The following is a 15496-nucleotide window of genomic DNA, read 5'->3' as shown; positions in this document are numbered from 1 at the left end:
ACTAGATAACCCAGTTCACTGTTCTTCAAGTAATATCCAAATCAATAAGATTTGAATTAGAAAAAGAAACAACAGCAATTTTCACTGCCTCAGATTTTCCCAAATGCTACTGAAATCAATGCATTATGTTTGTTATTTCTCACAGTATACAAGTTAATAATGAAGCAAATTTAACTGAATGTTTGTTGGTAGTATTTTGTGTTTAATGCCTAAAAGCAAATAATGACAAATACTGTAAACAAACTATTAAAACCATACACGTTTAAAATGTGTTTCAACGAGAGAAGAGGAGGAAATGGAACTGTTTCTAAGTTTAGCGGAGCCAAGCTGTCAGAACACTGATAGCAAAGAGCAGACTCCAGAAAAAAAAAAAAGATCCCAAACACCTATACATACTCTCCTTAATAGGCTGTTCATGAATTCTTCTACTTATTGTAATGTAAATTACATAAATCATCCCTAATACCATTATGCGGACGTCATCTCTTCCTGACTGATATTGTAGGTGTACATTATCACTGTCACCAAAATACATCTCATCCATGTTCTGTCCTCCTCGGATTAATCTACAGTGCTTTCCTTTTACGATTAAATGAATCCTATTCACGTAAAATTACATTTTCAGCAGTAAGTGCTCAATGCCTCAGCAACAGTTTTCAAGAAAGCAATGCTCCAGTCTTTTAAATATACAGTATAGCTTGTTCAATGAGTTATTTCTGTAACAGAACAAACTTATTTCACTAGTCTTTTTTTGAATGAAATAATTTCAGTCTACAACCAGGCTGGGAGATTGACAGGCTTCAGGAATGTAGTTCAATTTTTTTTTTATTCAAGATGCTTGAAAAAAAATATTGTCCACAGTATCTGTCACTACCTAAAACATTTGAAACTGTGAAGTAAGCATTTTTATATATCTCCTCAGCTTTTTAAAAATAATAAATATCCTCCATTGTTTTTTATTCATGGTAAGACTATAAATATTGTTTAGCAAACAAATTTGTAAACAGAGGTATTTAATAAGTACTCCAATTCTTCTTCCCAAAAGAATTCCATTGTTCACTACCTCATTTTCTCATAATTAGCATAGCAGTAGAAAATGGTACTATGCTATTATCATTTAAAGTGGAAAGGAATGCAAAAAGACCAACCCAAGAACTATTACAGGATTCTACTATTAATAAATGAACAGTCAAAAGAAAATTCCTAAAATTTGAGTGAACTAACATAGATAAACTATTTTGATGCATGGGCACTAAACACACATACTGCATTTAAAAAAAAATAAAATAAAATGAAAACAGCAACATAAAGATACTGCAACCAAATCCAACATTATGGAGACTTTAAAATGCTTGGTCTATCTGAATATTACGTTCACAGAGATATTTATAAAGATCAATTTTCTCTGACAAGTTAAAGTGTACTCGTAAGAAACAGGGATGAGTTCTGAGGCTTTCAGATTGCATTACTACAAGTTAATTTAGTCATCTCATACTTGTAGGCAATTTTCCTCTAAGTGAATAGATTGTTCTTCTCTGAGGGTTCTATCCTCATTTTTTTTCCTCTCCCTCCTCCTCTTTCTTTCCCATGGTCAAATACAACTCAAAGAAATAAAGTTGTTTGTGGGATAGCAAGAAGATATATAAAAAACAAGCATAAGTGAATGCCGAGTAAGGTATTATGGAATGAACAGAAGAAAGGTAAAATAATGGGCAGGCAGAACCATGGAGCAACAAGAGAAAATATAAAGCAGGCTCTTGCTTGCATTAGAAATGGGTTTGCTCTCCACATTCTAACTGTAAATACATATTAAAATAAATTAGAAATAAGGATTTCTGGATCTCTGTTCCTCAACATATTTACTGCTAACATTGAAGTTCCACAGTCCAACTCAATTTAACCCAGTATGCATGCACACTACCACAAACAAACAAAAATCAACAACAAAAAAGTGCTCGCTCCTTCCCTTAATCCAACCAATCCTTGGATTTCACTGATTCCCCAAGGTCTTTCCCTTTTCACCTGTTCAATTTCATGTTCTTGCCAACTCTTTGGCACCATTCGTGTGCTCAAATCAGGCAAGCAGATCTATATCTGGTGACGGACCATAACATTACTGAAGTGCATTTCAAATTCACTTGCTCAGAAGAGAAGAGGTGATTATAATTTATTATTGAGATCAGAAGCAATATAATACAACACAACTTCAAATTCATTACATTTTTAGTGATAAGAACTTCACAGCTGCATAACAAAGAGAACAACAAAGACAAATACTCAATAAAAGCAAGAGGGAAGCAGAAACATGTAGCAGACAAATGAACGGATGAAAAAATCCAAAATAACTTATAGCCATCTTTATCAGAATTCACGTTTTAGTAGTGGCAGACATGACTACAAAGCAATTAATGTTTACATACAGAGTTATTTAGAGATGCAAAACATCACCTAACAGCTACAGGTTTCTTTCATCCAGTATTTAGTGCATAGGAGCAAGGGAAGTCAATATGAGTACCTTTTTTCTTTTTGGAAAAAGTTAGCCAGCTTATTTTCAGGGTAAGTGACAAATATTTCATTAGTTGGAGTAAAACACTTTCTCCACTCTCACAGAAGTTATTTTTCCCACCTACTCCCATCTGAAGTGACAGGTGATAGCATAAAATGAAAGGGAACACAAAAACACCTTCCATTCTCACTGTTCTGCCAGTGACACCGGGTCCCTTTTACACACTGATCAGGCAAAAACCACCACCAACTGCTGTATACAATTCCTTTTTGGGTTTTGCCCTGGGGGTAATGTAACCCTAAAAAGGATACTTGAAAGGTGCAGCAAATTTATTGTTGCTTTTCTAAAAGGAAAAGTATGCTTTTCAAGATAAGAAAGTAAAAAGAAAAAATTAACCACATCCAAGACAGAAGAGAGAGAATGAATACACTACCCTTTCTAAAACCATCACTGAACACCTACAATTGTTCTCTGAACAAAGCAGAAGGCCAAAAAGGGTACGGTTTGTTAACTTTTCAGAAAACATAACTGGTTAAGAATCCTCTATGTCATGTGCAGAGACCTGTGACAATCACTACATCTGAAGGTCACAGACTACAAGGAACCCTACAAGCATTTTAGATATTCTTTTTTTTCAGGTAGGCAGATGACTTGTTCCCAAGACTGAAACGTAGTATTTTATGGGAAATCTAGATAATGATCAAAGGACAAGAGACCTTTCGACTCCCAAGACTATTCACCACTTAAATATAAATTGTGTCTTGGTAACATCTCTCCTATTTTTCTGTCAAAGGATTTCAGTCAAGAAACAGGTTAGCCTAAAGCAGATTCCATGGTATAACAGCCAATCAACATTTGAACTCTGTCATGTTGATCACCTAAAAACTTTATTAATATAAAATACGTCTATAGAGAAAAAAATCTGCTCTAATAAGACTCCATCAGTAAAGAAGTCAGTATAAAAGTGTTTCTTTTCCATTATAATCATTTTGGTACACTTCTGTGAACATCAGAACGATGGAAATGAAGATTACCAACAGAGCATCTTTTCTAGAAAGATTACAAAGGCTATAAAGACTTTCTCTTCAAGATTATCACTCTTGAACCCCTGCATTTTGTTTGCTTAGAAAAATTTAACCCAATTTAACTCCCATTACCACTGAACTATGAATTTACAATAGTTAGACTTCTAGTATCTCCTTTCTGCCAGCAGAAAATTAACCACGTGCCTCAAGTAAAAATTTATTTTCAATAAATATCTGCAATTATTGCCTCTATCTTTTACAACAAATTTACGACGCTACAATCAATACAATGATTACAACATAATTACAATGATAACAGCATACCGAAACACACCGTCTTGAATTTATTTTCCCATCTTAACCCCGTACATTTTGTAGCTAGCTGATACACACTTTTCAGTGACACATTTTCTGCATGTTGAAGCACACGCCCATGTTGGAGAAAATACCACATTATCACAGTCTGTTTTCAATCAAGATCTTAAAAAGAAACAGAGAAGGTATGATCAGTTTCACAATCCGAATTATCTGTAGCAGATTCAGAAATACCACGCTTTATAAAATGGGATGATGAGTGTGTGTACTGTCAAAGGAAGGTCATCTGATTCACATCCCAGTAAAGGTTGAAAATGAGTCAGAACTAAAGAAAACACAGTTTCTCCCTACTTGCACCTTACTCCGTCTTTCAAGTGAGATTCTAAATTAGAAGAGATTCTAGTTCTTATGTAGACAGTTTGCAAGAAAAAACAAGAGTAGATTTCCCTTAAGTGTTGGAGCATAGATAATACATTTTGGGAAAAGTTACAGTTTGGGAAAAAAAAAATAGTTTGGCAAGAGTCAATTTGCCTTTAAAATTCTTCAGTAAATTTTCCTAAATCTGGACACACACATACAAAAAGCCCTAAATAAAACAACAATAAACAAAAAATAATAATTAAAAAAACAAAAAAACAAAAAAAACAGACCTTTCACGTGCTCAGTGTACCTTCCTGTACAACAGCCAGAAACACCAGAGCTGTCACTCTCCTGAGAGCTGAGAGAGACAGTAGACAAGAGAACAGAACGCAGATGTGGAGCCAACACATGATTTGGACAAGTATAAAAATACGAGGAGGGGTGTCAAGCGAAAGTGCAGCCTAGAAATCAAATGCAGGAATAGTGAAGACTTGAGCAACAGAATGAGATAAAAGTGAAAAAAGACAAAATGTATGCATTTGGTTCAGGAAGCCTCCAAATCAGATGTGAAGGACCAGGAGAGCCTAAGACACTGGCAGCAAATGCAAGGAATAACGGGATGACAAATGGGGTAGGAAGAAAAAAAAGAGCCGTGACAAAAACTAAGAAAGAAATTGGCAGACTGTGCCCATTAGATAGCTTCACATTTAATGGCCTTTCTTCCATTCCAAAAACAGTGTTTAGAACAATCACTGCCATCACTAAACAAATTTCTGAACACCCTACTAGCAGGTGTTCTAACAAGCCTGTCTCCTCTAATGTTGGTTCACACACACAATCTAATCACATCTCTGGGCATCCATCAACAAGTAAGGAAACATTATTATCACAGTTAACTTCTTTTTAAAATGATATTAGGAAAAACAATATTTTTATGTGAAACAGAACAGTTAAGTCTGCTTTCTGCAGTGAAACCAATCTGCTATATCTGATACTCTTACTATCCTTGACATAAACGATAAAAATAGAGTGGCTCTTTCCCTGATGTAGGATGCAGAGAGATGAAACAAAAGTGGATTAAGTACTACCATTAAAACAAACACAGATCATCCAAATCAATCAACAACTTTTAATATTATCATGGAAGTGTATCTGATATGTCCTAATGTCATTATTGGAAGAAGGCAAGGAAATGGAAGTTCCAGCTCTGAAAAGCTTAAAGTCCAATTCAGGTGACGTAACGATGGCTCAGGACCCTGCTCTAATTCAGGAGACTCAACAGAATCAACAGTATAACAGGAAATCTAAAAGGGAAGAATGAAATCAAAAGTAATACATGCCAAGGAAGAAAATCAGAGAGTAAAAGGATAATACAGAGGGAGGGAGGGAGGCAGAAAGTAAGCAAAAAGGAGAGAAAATGGAATGTAGGGGCAAAAACATACTGGATTTAGAAAACCAAAGGCGGGAGGTAGTAAGCATACTATCGATCTACAAGTCAGAGTAATCATCTTTTTGGTTAGAGAATTTCACTTGCAAGAAAGTCAGAGATGATGACACCACAGCAAACATAACGAGCAATATGAAGCCTAGTCAGTACAGACTGAGTTTTAGGGATATTAAAAAAAAAGAAAGGACATTATTAAACAGCAGAAACAGTGAATCAATCAAATAGACATTTTCAGAAAGCTCTCAAGCCTCTGCTTTAAATTAGAGGACATGGAAACAGCAAGAAAAGTTATAAGGATAAACTGTTACATTTTTGAAGTTACTGATTTGTGATTTCATAACCAAAGCATAATTAAACTCAATTCACTGGAATCACTGTTAATATACAGTAACAGCAAAAGATTAAGGCAAGTGATTTGAGAACTATATTGGTCAGAGAACTTGTCAAATCCAGAAATCTGGAATTTACTAAATGAGTGCAAAGTGTGAAAAATGAGAAAAAAAGAATGAGAAAAGTTTGCCACACTGATTTTCATGGGAACAAAATGTAATCCTTTTAATCTGTGAATGTTACCCTGTTTGATTCTAAATCATCAAGCATCCAAAAAAAAAAAAAAGAAGAAAACACCTTCAAAAACATTGACACTGTTCATTTTTTCCTTCCATGAGCCATCATTAGTTTTGCAATACTATCACAGATAAAATGCATGACTAAATAGTTCTGAAATATCAGAATACTGAAGCAAAAAATACATACGTACTCAAGACTTAGGATTACCTTATGTGTCAGTTATATAGTTCTGATAATATTTTATATATACATTGGGCAGGGTGGGGTACTGTAGATATGAAGACATATATGGGTAAGTACAGATCATCCATTATGAGGAAAAAAAAATTATCAAGAAGATGCAATTAACACTTAAAATCTGGCACTTCCTATTTTTAGTTCAGACAAAAAAAAAAAAAAAAAGACAGCTTGTCTGATTAGAACAAAAAAAAGAATTTCTGTAATGTTAGTAATGTTAGGAACAGTGAAGGAGGAAGTACTGAGCAGATGGATAATCATCTTACACTGATGCCAAGTCCTGTAATTTTACTGCAAATCTTTACGAAGGAAGGTTTTTCTTTTGGCTGGGAAAGCTATTTCAGCAAGGGTGGAGAGGGGGAGTTAGCATTTTACTTGGTTTCAAGATTTATGTCTCTATCTTCATGTACCTAAAATTGCAGTACTACTCATGTCTATTAGCAAGGCCGAAGTTGTAGACTGCCTACAGCATAGCGGTCACAGCAAAAAGCTTTGCAGGTGGAAATAAGATCACTCCGGATAAGGAATGTCCAAAGTTAGGAAAATGGTATCATCAAAAAGAAAAGGAATATTCTTATGTGCTGGAATGGGTCTAACAAGGACAAGCAAGAGAGGAAGCACATCTGGGAAGTTCAGAGAACACTTATGGAATGAAGGAGGAAGAGAAGTACAACACAAGAAGAATACAAGTAAAGCACATGCCTAGAACTCTTTATTTCAAAAGTGCATATTCTTGGAATATTCGAGTGTCCAACTAACAGTCCATAACTATCGTGGTAACTTTCAGTCAAGATTAGTAACCTGCTACTAATAAATAACAAGCAGATAATAGCTCTGTGTTCTATGGCAACTGCTGAACAGCAAGGACATCAAGCTTTGGGTCCGTTGAATTTTTGTCAAAATATGAGGCCCTAGTAGAAAATACATCTGTTCCAAACACAGCCATAAAGTCATGCAAGAATAATAAATCTATCTTATTATTTTTAGCACAGAGCTAGTGCTCTCAAAGCTGATAAGCAGCAATTTGTTCTTTAGTCTAGATATTTCAATTGTACAAGAAACAGAGGCAATCCATCTTTACGCAGTTGCAGGATTTTGTGCATTTCTTCTGTTATATTCCATAGGAGGGCTGGGAGCTTATCAGCATACAGAATGACAATGGTTCTGCCTTTCTTATATCTTTTTTCTGTTAAAACAAAAGGTCTGATTTCCTCTGTATGCTGTCATAACTATTGCCTGTCTTTGTCTGCTTCAGTGACATAAGAATTGGGGGGTAATAAGAATTATGTCAATAGCAGGTATGTCTAAAAGGAAGTTATACAAGTCGTTTTTCATATAAACTTTCAAGGATCAAGAATTACAACATAAATATTCACGCGCTTGTAACAGCTGTACAAAATAACAGAATTTTGCCATTTAATTCTTCCTGATGAGGATTTGCTGACCAATGAGTAAAACTGCTCAAGTGAAAAACAGCAGAAAAATGGAAAGTTTGCAGGAAATGAAGTTATATGGAGACACATGGACATAAATCATTTCACGGAGCACACACGCAAAACAAAAAGTAGTAGAATTTGATACCAATGCAAAATGAGAGCCCTGATACACACTAACGAAATTCAAAACATTGAGTAAGGCAGTTCTGAAAGAGAACTGATTTTCAACTGTTCCCTTGAATTCTGCAACTCAAAGGACCATTTTTTAGAATCAGAACCATGCCTGATCATTTCTTTGAGCACAGTTAGCACAGGAAATAAGAAAACTAGTTTACTCTGTACGTTGCAGCATTCTTCAAAACCTCTGTCAGAATATCCCTTGAATAGAAAACTTGTAAGAAACCCCTTTTTTAGCACAAGCTTTGCACTACATTTTCTGTTCAGCTCAGTGAAGATGATGAAAATACAAGAATATATTGCAATAGACTTATCAAAATCATACAGAGAAGTCCAAAAGCAAGAGCTTGCGAAGACAGAACAGTGTTTTAGGGAACGGAAAGTAAATAGCTCAAATTCATGTACTTACTTCATATAACTTCTACTATGCTGCCCTTTTGGGTTCAATTCCACATTTCTTACAGCATTCCAAGTGCAAGGCACATTCAGAAATTACATGAATTCTTACAACACCAAAATCATTCCACCAGTTTTGTCTGAACTACACAGCCCTACTCTTTCTTACCATTTAAATTCAGCTATGGCCCCAAAGAATCGTTCAGAATCATTCAGCCATGGTCCCAAAGTGGGAAAAGAATCATGTCCAAAATGTAATTTTTTTCATCTAGTGAGTTATCATATCTTGCAACTTGGTACACTATTATTGAAGCATGTATGCTGGCAGCTTTTTGTTGTTGTAGTTGTAAAGTGCATCAAGTTTAAATGAAAATAATCAAATCTGTAATAAGATTTCAGAATCGTATTTTTAAACCTAAGGCACCTACTCACAACCAAAAAAAACATGACTGAAATCTATTTTGGACACTCAGTCAAAAAATGAGGACAGCTCTTTAAACATAGCAAGATTCTTCTAGCAAAGTGAAGTTATCCTATTATTTCCACTTCTCTTGTTCTTTATGCTTCAACAATGTTTTTTGCTAAATTGATTCAAGACATTCCCTGAAGGCTTACAATGGTCTTGTAGCATACCTGTTAGGCACCAAAAGCAAAACAGGAAAGGTTACTTTGCTACATACAAGGTTAACTGATGGATAGATAAAATGCCAAAAAAAGAAATAAAATAACCTAGGAGCTGAAGTATCACCCTACTTTACACACAAAGTAGCTCTGTGTAGCCAGTGACATCAGCTGTTAGCAAAGCCACCAAGTAGTTCTTGCTTAAGACCATTTTCAGCCTGAAATTTTCCATACTAATGGTTTGCTTCAGGTAACTTTTCCTCACTTTCCTGTCATCCAAATATAAAAAAAGAAAAAAAAAAAAAGGCAAAGAATGGCTGGAACATTTTTCTATTATGACAGAACCTATGAAAAAAAGAAGCCTTTATAAACTCTTACTTTGAAAAACTATAAGCATTTCTCTGCCTTGAGTCAGTACCTTGATATCATGCTGGACGAGGGTTGTACACTTTGCTCATTTTGGAAAAGATAAAACCTGATCTGGTAAAGCTACAAGCTTCTAGAATTCAGAGTTTGTACATACTCAGTGGCCAAGACCTGCTGGAGCTTAAGAACAGGTTTTTAATCTGAGCTACTGCCAAGGGTTCTTAAATGGCTGCATTAATTATATTATTGTTTATTAACAGTAATTGCAAGACCTTTCTAACCTTTCAAATGTAAGAAAAATGGCACTTTAGTTCCATTCCTTCCCCAGTACTTCCCTAGCTGTTTTTTGCAATTGAATTGGATTCACTGAGCAACTTCCAAATGCTGAACAGTAATGTCCTAATAGTAGTCAAAATCAGAGATGCAAGCTTCTACTTAGACCACTACAAATAAAATTATTCCATCCCAAAGCCAAAGAAACCATGAGAACAAGAGTCCATAGCACTTCCACAAGAAAACAGATAAAGAAATGAAGCAACTTGAAATGTGACTTGAAAGATTATTTTTACAAGATCAGTAACGTTAGTCAGTTCAAACTGATGCAAAGCAGCATGGTTACAAAACATGCAAAAAGATTAAGTCTAATTTAATATCAGGAGGAAGACCACAAAGGCTGAAGACATTCCTAACACTAAATTAAATATATTACAGCTTTGCCGTAAGCTGGAGCCATATTTTATGTTATATACAATAGAAATATCTTTGCATCAGCAAAGAGGAAGATGTGTAGTATTTAAATTAACAGACTGCAGAGAATTAAAAAACTTACAAGTACAAAGCAAATGCCATCGAAATAACCTTCTTAAAACACAAAAGTAAGAAAAACTGAAAACAGGTCTACAGTAACGCAATACATAAGGTAAAGATCTGTGCATAACACAGTACATCATGTCACCTGTCTAACTCAGTGCATTTGTTTTCAAGGTTCCCTTTTAATTAACAAGCAAGCATTGATATCTTAGCATTCACTGTCACAGAAGAAACACAATATCAAGTAATCAGTTATGCTGCCTTATTCCTCTGTCAGTAAGAGCTACAAAAAATTCTAACAACCAACTTTTTCTGTTGATTTATTTCACTTTGAACTGTTACAGTAGATACTATAATTAAGTCAAAATGGTTTAATGACCCATCTCCTGACATCAGGGACAGCTAATTTTTCCTGCATTTGAAAATGATAAGTGAGCCAGAGTATTGGACTTAGAAAAACTGAAGTGGAGCTACAATCTTAACATCTTTTGAATGTGCACATAAATTATATCATGTAAGTCATTCTGTATGTTCTCAGTACAGGAGAGAGATGGACCTGTGGGAGTACATCCAGAGGGCTACAAAAATGATCCAAGGGATGGAAAACCTCCCTACAAGGACAGGCTGAGAGAGCTGGGGCTAGAGAAGATAAGGCTCCAGGAAGACTTGAGAGTTGCCTTTCAGTATCTTAAGGGGGGCTATAAGAAGGAAGGGGACAGACTCTTTAGCAGGGTCCGCTGTGATAGGAAAAGGGGAAATAGTTTAAAACTGAAGATTGGATACAATAAAGAAGTTTTTTATGGCAATGGCAGCAAAGCACTGGCACATGTTGCCCAGAGAGGTGGTGGATGCCCATCCTTGGAGACATTTAAGGTCAGGACGGATGGAGCTCTGAGCAATCTGGTCTAGCTGTAGGTGACCCTGCTCATTGCAACGAGCAGGGGAGTTGGATTAGATGGCCTTTAGGGGTCTCTTCCAACTCAAACATTCTATGATTCTGAAAGAACACACAGATCTAGTAATCCAGGCATACTGAGAATGACAAAGAGTTAACCACAAAATAAATGTCGTAAAGCAAGAGTTCACATTCTTTTACGCAAGTGTTCATTTTAGGAAGGTACACATCCTCCTACTTCAGGGAAGCCTGGCTTTGTTCATCTATTGATATCTTTATGCTACCTACCTTTGCAGAGTTACCTACATTAGCTCATTTTAGTTAGCAAACAAAAAACACATTTCTAATTCTAAGGAAATAGAAACTGTTTTAAAATGTATTTTCCACATGTATGATCCGCTCACTTTACAAATATTATAAGAATGTAAGTATAACAACGCAAATAAATTTGTCAGATTTTCACTGCTGACAACTCATCAAATTTGTACCAGATCAAAATAGTGACATCTCATTTGAAAAATTAAGTAATAAACAAATATCTGTAACCATTTTTTCAATTCACAGTCCTGTTCAAAAGCATATAAAATATTCAATACATGGTTCTCTTTCTAACTATTTCTGTAACTGTTTCCTGTAAATGTTATTTACAAGTGTTATCTTGCCTTCATATTCTCCCAGTTAACATATTTATATCACAATCATTTCTTCAGTATGCATGTATGGTGAAAGATGTTCTCATTTTTCATCAGAATACAATGATATATATATGGGTTTTTTTAAAGGAAACAACTGGAAGTAGGAAAACTAAAGCAAAATAAATCAGTTTTGCAAACTATAGATATCAGAATGAGTCTGAACTGAAAGAAAAACAAAACTGTGATTTAAACCACGCATTTAAGAACATATTACTTATGTTTGAAGGTTGTACAGCTGTAAAACAGTGCTTTCCTAACCATAAACCTTTTCAAAGAATCAAAATGATTTGTTTTTATTCAGTAGATAAAAATTCAAGTTTATTCAGTAATTCACAAAAATACCTAACCTTACAAAGAATACAAGTAAGAGAAACATCTCAGAATACAAGTAAGAGAAACATCTCAGAATACAAGTAAGAGAAACATCTCTAGATTAGTATAATTAAAACACATCATGTGAAAGTTCTGACACATTGAAAAGACTATATTGTTTACATTATGAGAAACAAAATAATGAGAAATCAGAATTAAAAAGAGTTCAAGAAATATGAGCAGACAGACACATTGCTAAAATCATTAACGTGGCTAAGGAGAAGCGTTAGAGCTCAGAAAATCAACTCATTTTTTAAAAACAGGTATAAAACCAGCAACATGAGTTTCTAATGCCCTCAGTTTCTCTGCATCCAATTGGCTACAAATAAACTTTTATCATTCGGTAAAACACAACATTTTTAATTCGCTGGAACTTGCTGAAATTGTAGTTTTAACAACACAGAAATCATTGGATAATAAAAAAGATGGTGTAATAAAAAAGCAATCATACTCACTAGGTCACCTATTCTATTTTACTTCAAAACAACTTAAACCTGAAGCACTTTTGAAATCAAATGCACAATCAAGCTGAGTTGAGCTACACATGATCTTCATTCCTTTTTATGCAACTCCAAAAAAACTGTATTATTGCTACATGAAGGACATTCTTCTCCTCCCCCTTAAAGCAAGTACTATGTTTCCCTGCTGTTAATTATCAATTTATATTAATGTTAAGAACAGACACAATACAACTCCCCCAAAACACATCTACCTAAAAGAAGATAAAGTACATTCCAAAAGAAAGATTTAGTATTAAAAACAGGACTACTAGCAAGATCTCAACTTTCGGCATCCAAAGAACAGAAAGTCAAATAAATGCATGGTAATAATTGTGTTGGACCTTCACTTACCAGAAATGCAAGTTACTATAAGTAAACAGTACCTTGTTTTATTCTCAGTTCAAAAGTACCATGCATGGTACCAGGCAGCTATGCAGCTCACAGTAGGCCCTTTGATTTAACAATTTTGAGTTGTAATATCTTTCCTCTCAAGGCTATCTTACTCATCCAACACAGAGGTCCACAGTAGATCTCCTGCCTCTCACTCTGCTTACTGTGCAACACGCCATTCAGAGAAATCAACATACATGCCACAATCGTATTATTAAAACCAGTGATTTAGGCCCAGTTTTGCAACACTTATGCAAAACTGAGCTTCAGAAATTGATTCTGACACACAGAAGGAAACCTCTGAATCTTATTTATTTAATGCAGGTAACTTTTAATTTTTCCCTGTGACCTGTGAATGAAAAATCCAAGTATGTGGAAACTCTGAAATCTCTCAGATCTAAGTCGTACCAAGAAAAAGAAGAAAGAAAAAGCAAACAAAAAAGGTCACTCTCTGTAGCTTTTTGCTGAACAGTCTTCTAATACAATGGCACATGAAGGGACTCTAAAATAATTTTAGGAAACTGTATTTTGTGCAATTGCCCAAAATTGTACATGTGCTACACATGTATTGATAAAAATAAATAAATATGATCCAGTACTGCCTGTACCTCCACCTCTTTAGTCTACTATCTCCTTTAAAAAACAGAAAACAATTGATCTTTTTTTAATCAAAGAGATTAACACTTGCTATTCAGACACACATCTGTAGAGTGCTGATAACAAATCCTTGTCGAAACATACAACAGCAAACAGCTGCTTGACTGCTCTGTTGTTTTTAGTCACTGTGGCAGCCTTTTTTGTTTTCTGGAAAACAACCTAATGGCTGAGATCACAAAGAATTCTCTGTGAGGAAGAAGAAGCTCAAAATAACTGCATTCTGCGTGTGCTCAGATCCATACAGTTTCACAACAAGGCTATAAATACAGCAGTTCTCTTTTATTCCCTGTGTGCTTGACTCATTGTAGCCCATGGAGACTTCTGAATAGATCAGTGGCAGATTTACCCAGTATTCTAGGCTCCTTTCTCATCATCAAGGGAGGAGAGCCAGAAAAACAGTAATATTTCAAGATGCAAAACTAAAGAATTGTATATGGAGTACAAAATGCTTACCTGCTGAGCTAAGCAAAACACTGAAGTCTGTTCCTCTCTGTGATTCTCCACATTCTCTCTGTCCCTCTTTCTCTGCATCCTCATAGCGGTTCCAGTTTGAAACAATCTTTCTTCTTGAGTAGTTTTTCACTTCCTCTTCCTCCTCTCGTGATTCAGTATCACCATCATCCTCTACCTGTCATATTTAAACAGACAGAAAAGCCATTACAACTCAATAGCGTTTAGCTCAGTATTTAGATTGTCACAAACACAATTAACTACAACCAGAGAATTCAACTCCAGAAAGACAAATCAGCCTGGGTAAGTGTCATCCCATCAGAATTTTAGATGAGGTGCAACCATATTCCTGAAATACATGTAACACCTGAAATGTATTCAAACTATCTAGCAGAGCTTCCTATAGGGGTCAAGCAGTGATGCTGGTGCCAAATACTGCTGTTGTCCCTCCTGTTCTGGAAGCCCATACCAAACAGCTTTCTGATACTGCGGGGCAGCAGAACTACTCATTTAATCACAGCATCTCTACCCAAGTGTTGCAGTGAAGCAGATGATAATTGAATGAAGTGTCTGATGTTTGTTGCGTGAAATTTAACAAAGCCAACATCACAAATATTGCAGAAGAAAAGCACAGACAGGCTTATCCATGTAATAATTTCTATTTTAACCAACTTCCTTCGAGGCCTGAACTCAAGTAATGTGGAATAATTTCACAAATCCATTTCCTTCACGAAAACCATTTTATTGAAATACACAAGGAAAAATTAAATAGACTGCTGGCAGTCAATCTACCTGCCCAAATACTTACAACACGCTGGGATTGAAGGGAAAACTGATAAGAGAGTCAACGTCAGGTTCAAGCATTTGCCAAAGTACTTAACCACTATGGAAAACTCTCCCCTGCATCAAGTAAGCTTTTCCTCCACAGTGGTTCGTCTAGAATAACCATTGCTTCACGGATACAAAAGTCTCCTTCATAATGGAAGGAGCGCACAATAGGCAAGAAGAGAACCTAGAGCAGCTGAAGAATCTGAGCAGAAGATACCTTCTGCAGAGGTCTAGAGCTTTCAAGAAAAAGAGAAGGGGAGTCAAGAAAGAAGAGATTCCCTGTGTGCCTCAGACACTCCTACTGACAGCTTCACTCTTTACCTCGCCTTCACTTCATCTCTCCTTTTACAAACCACAATGCACTGCTGCCATAAAATTTAATTTCGCTGTCCCAACTATAAGTGCATTCTCTGTAACCAGAGCAGTTAAATACAAGTTTGTCA

At 35.5% G+C, this 15496-nt stretch overlaps 1 protein-coding gene across 1 annotated transcript in view; it reads right to left on the bottom strand.

Annotated features, from left to right (window-relative positions):
• The window catches only part of AVEN (apoptosis and caspase activation inhibitor), an 84263-nt gene that overhangs the window by 49671 nt on the left and 19096 nt on the right, over positions 1 to 15496 (bottom strand). Inside the window, exon 2 of the mRNA XM_031593721.2 lies at positions 14229 to 14403. Within this exon, the coding sequence (XP_031449581.2) occupies positions 14229 to 14403 (175 nt within the window). The remainder of the gene's footprint in view (positions 1 to 14228; positions 14404 to 15496) is intronic.

Source organism: Phasianus colchicus, chromosome 5, assembly GCF_987193195.1.
Source record: "Phasianus colchicus chromosome 5, bPhaCol1.hap1.1, whole genome shotgun sequence".
Taxonomy (NCBI): domain Eukaryota; kingdom Metazoa; phylum Chordata; class Aves; order Galliformes; family Phasianidae; genus Phasianus; species Phasianus colchicus.
Note: the sequence above shows the minus strand (reverse complement) of the source record. Positions and strands in the feature narration are given on the sequence as shown.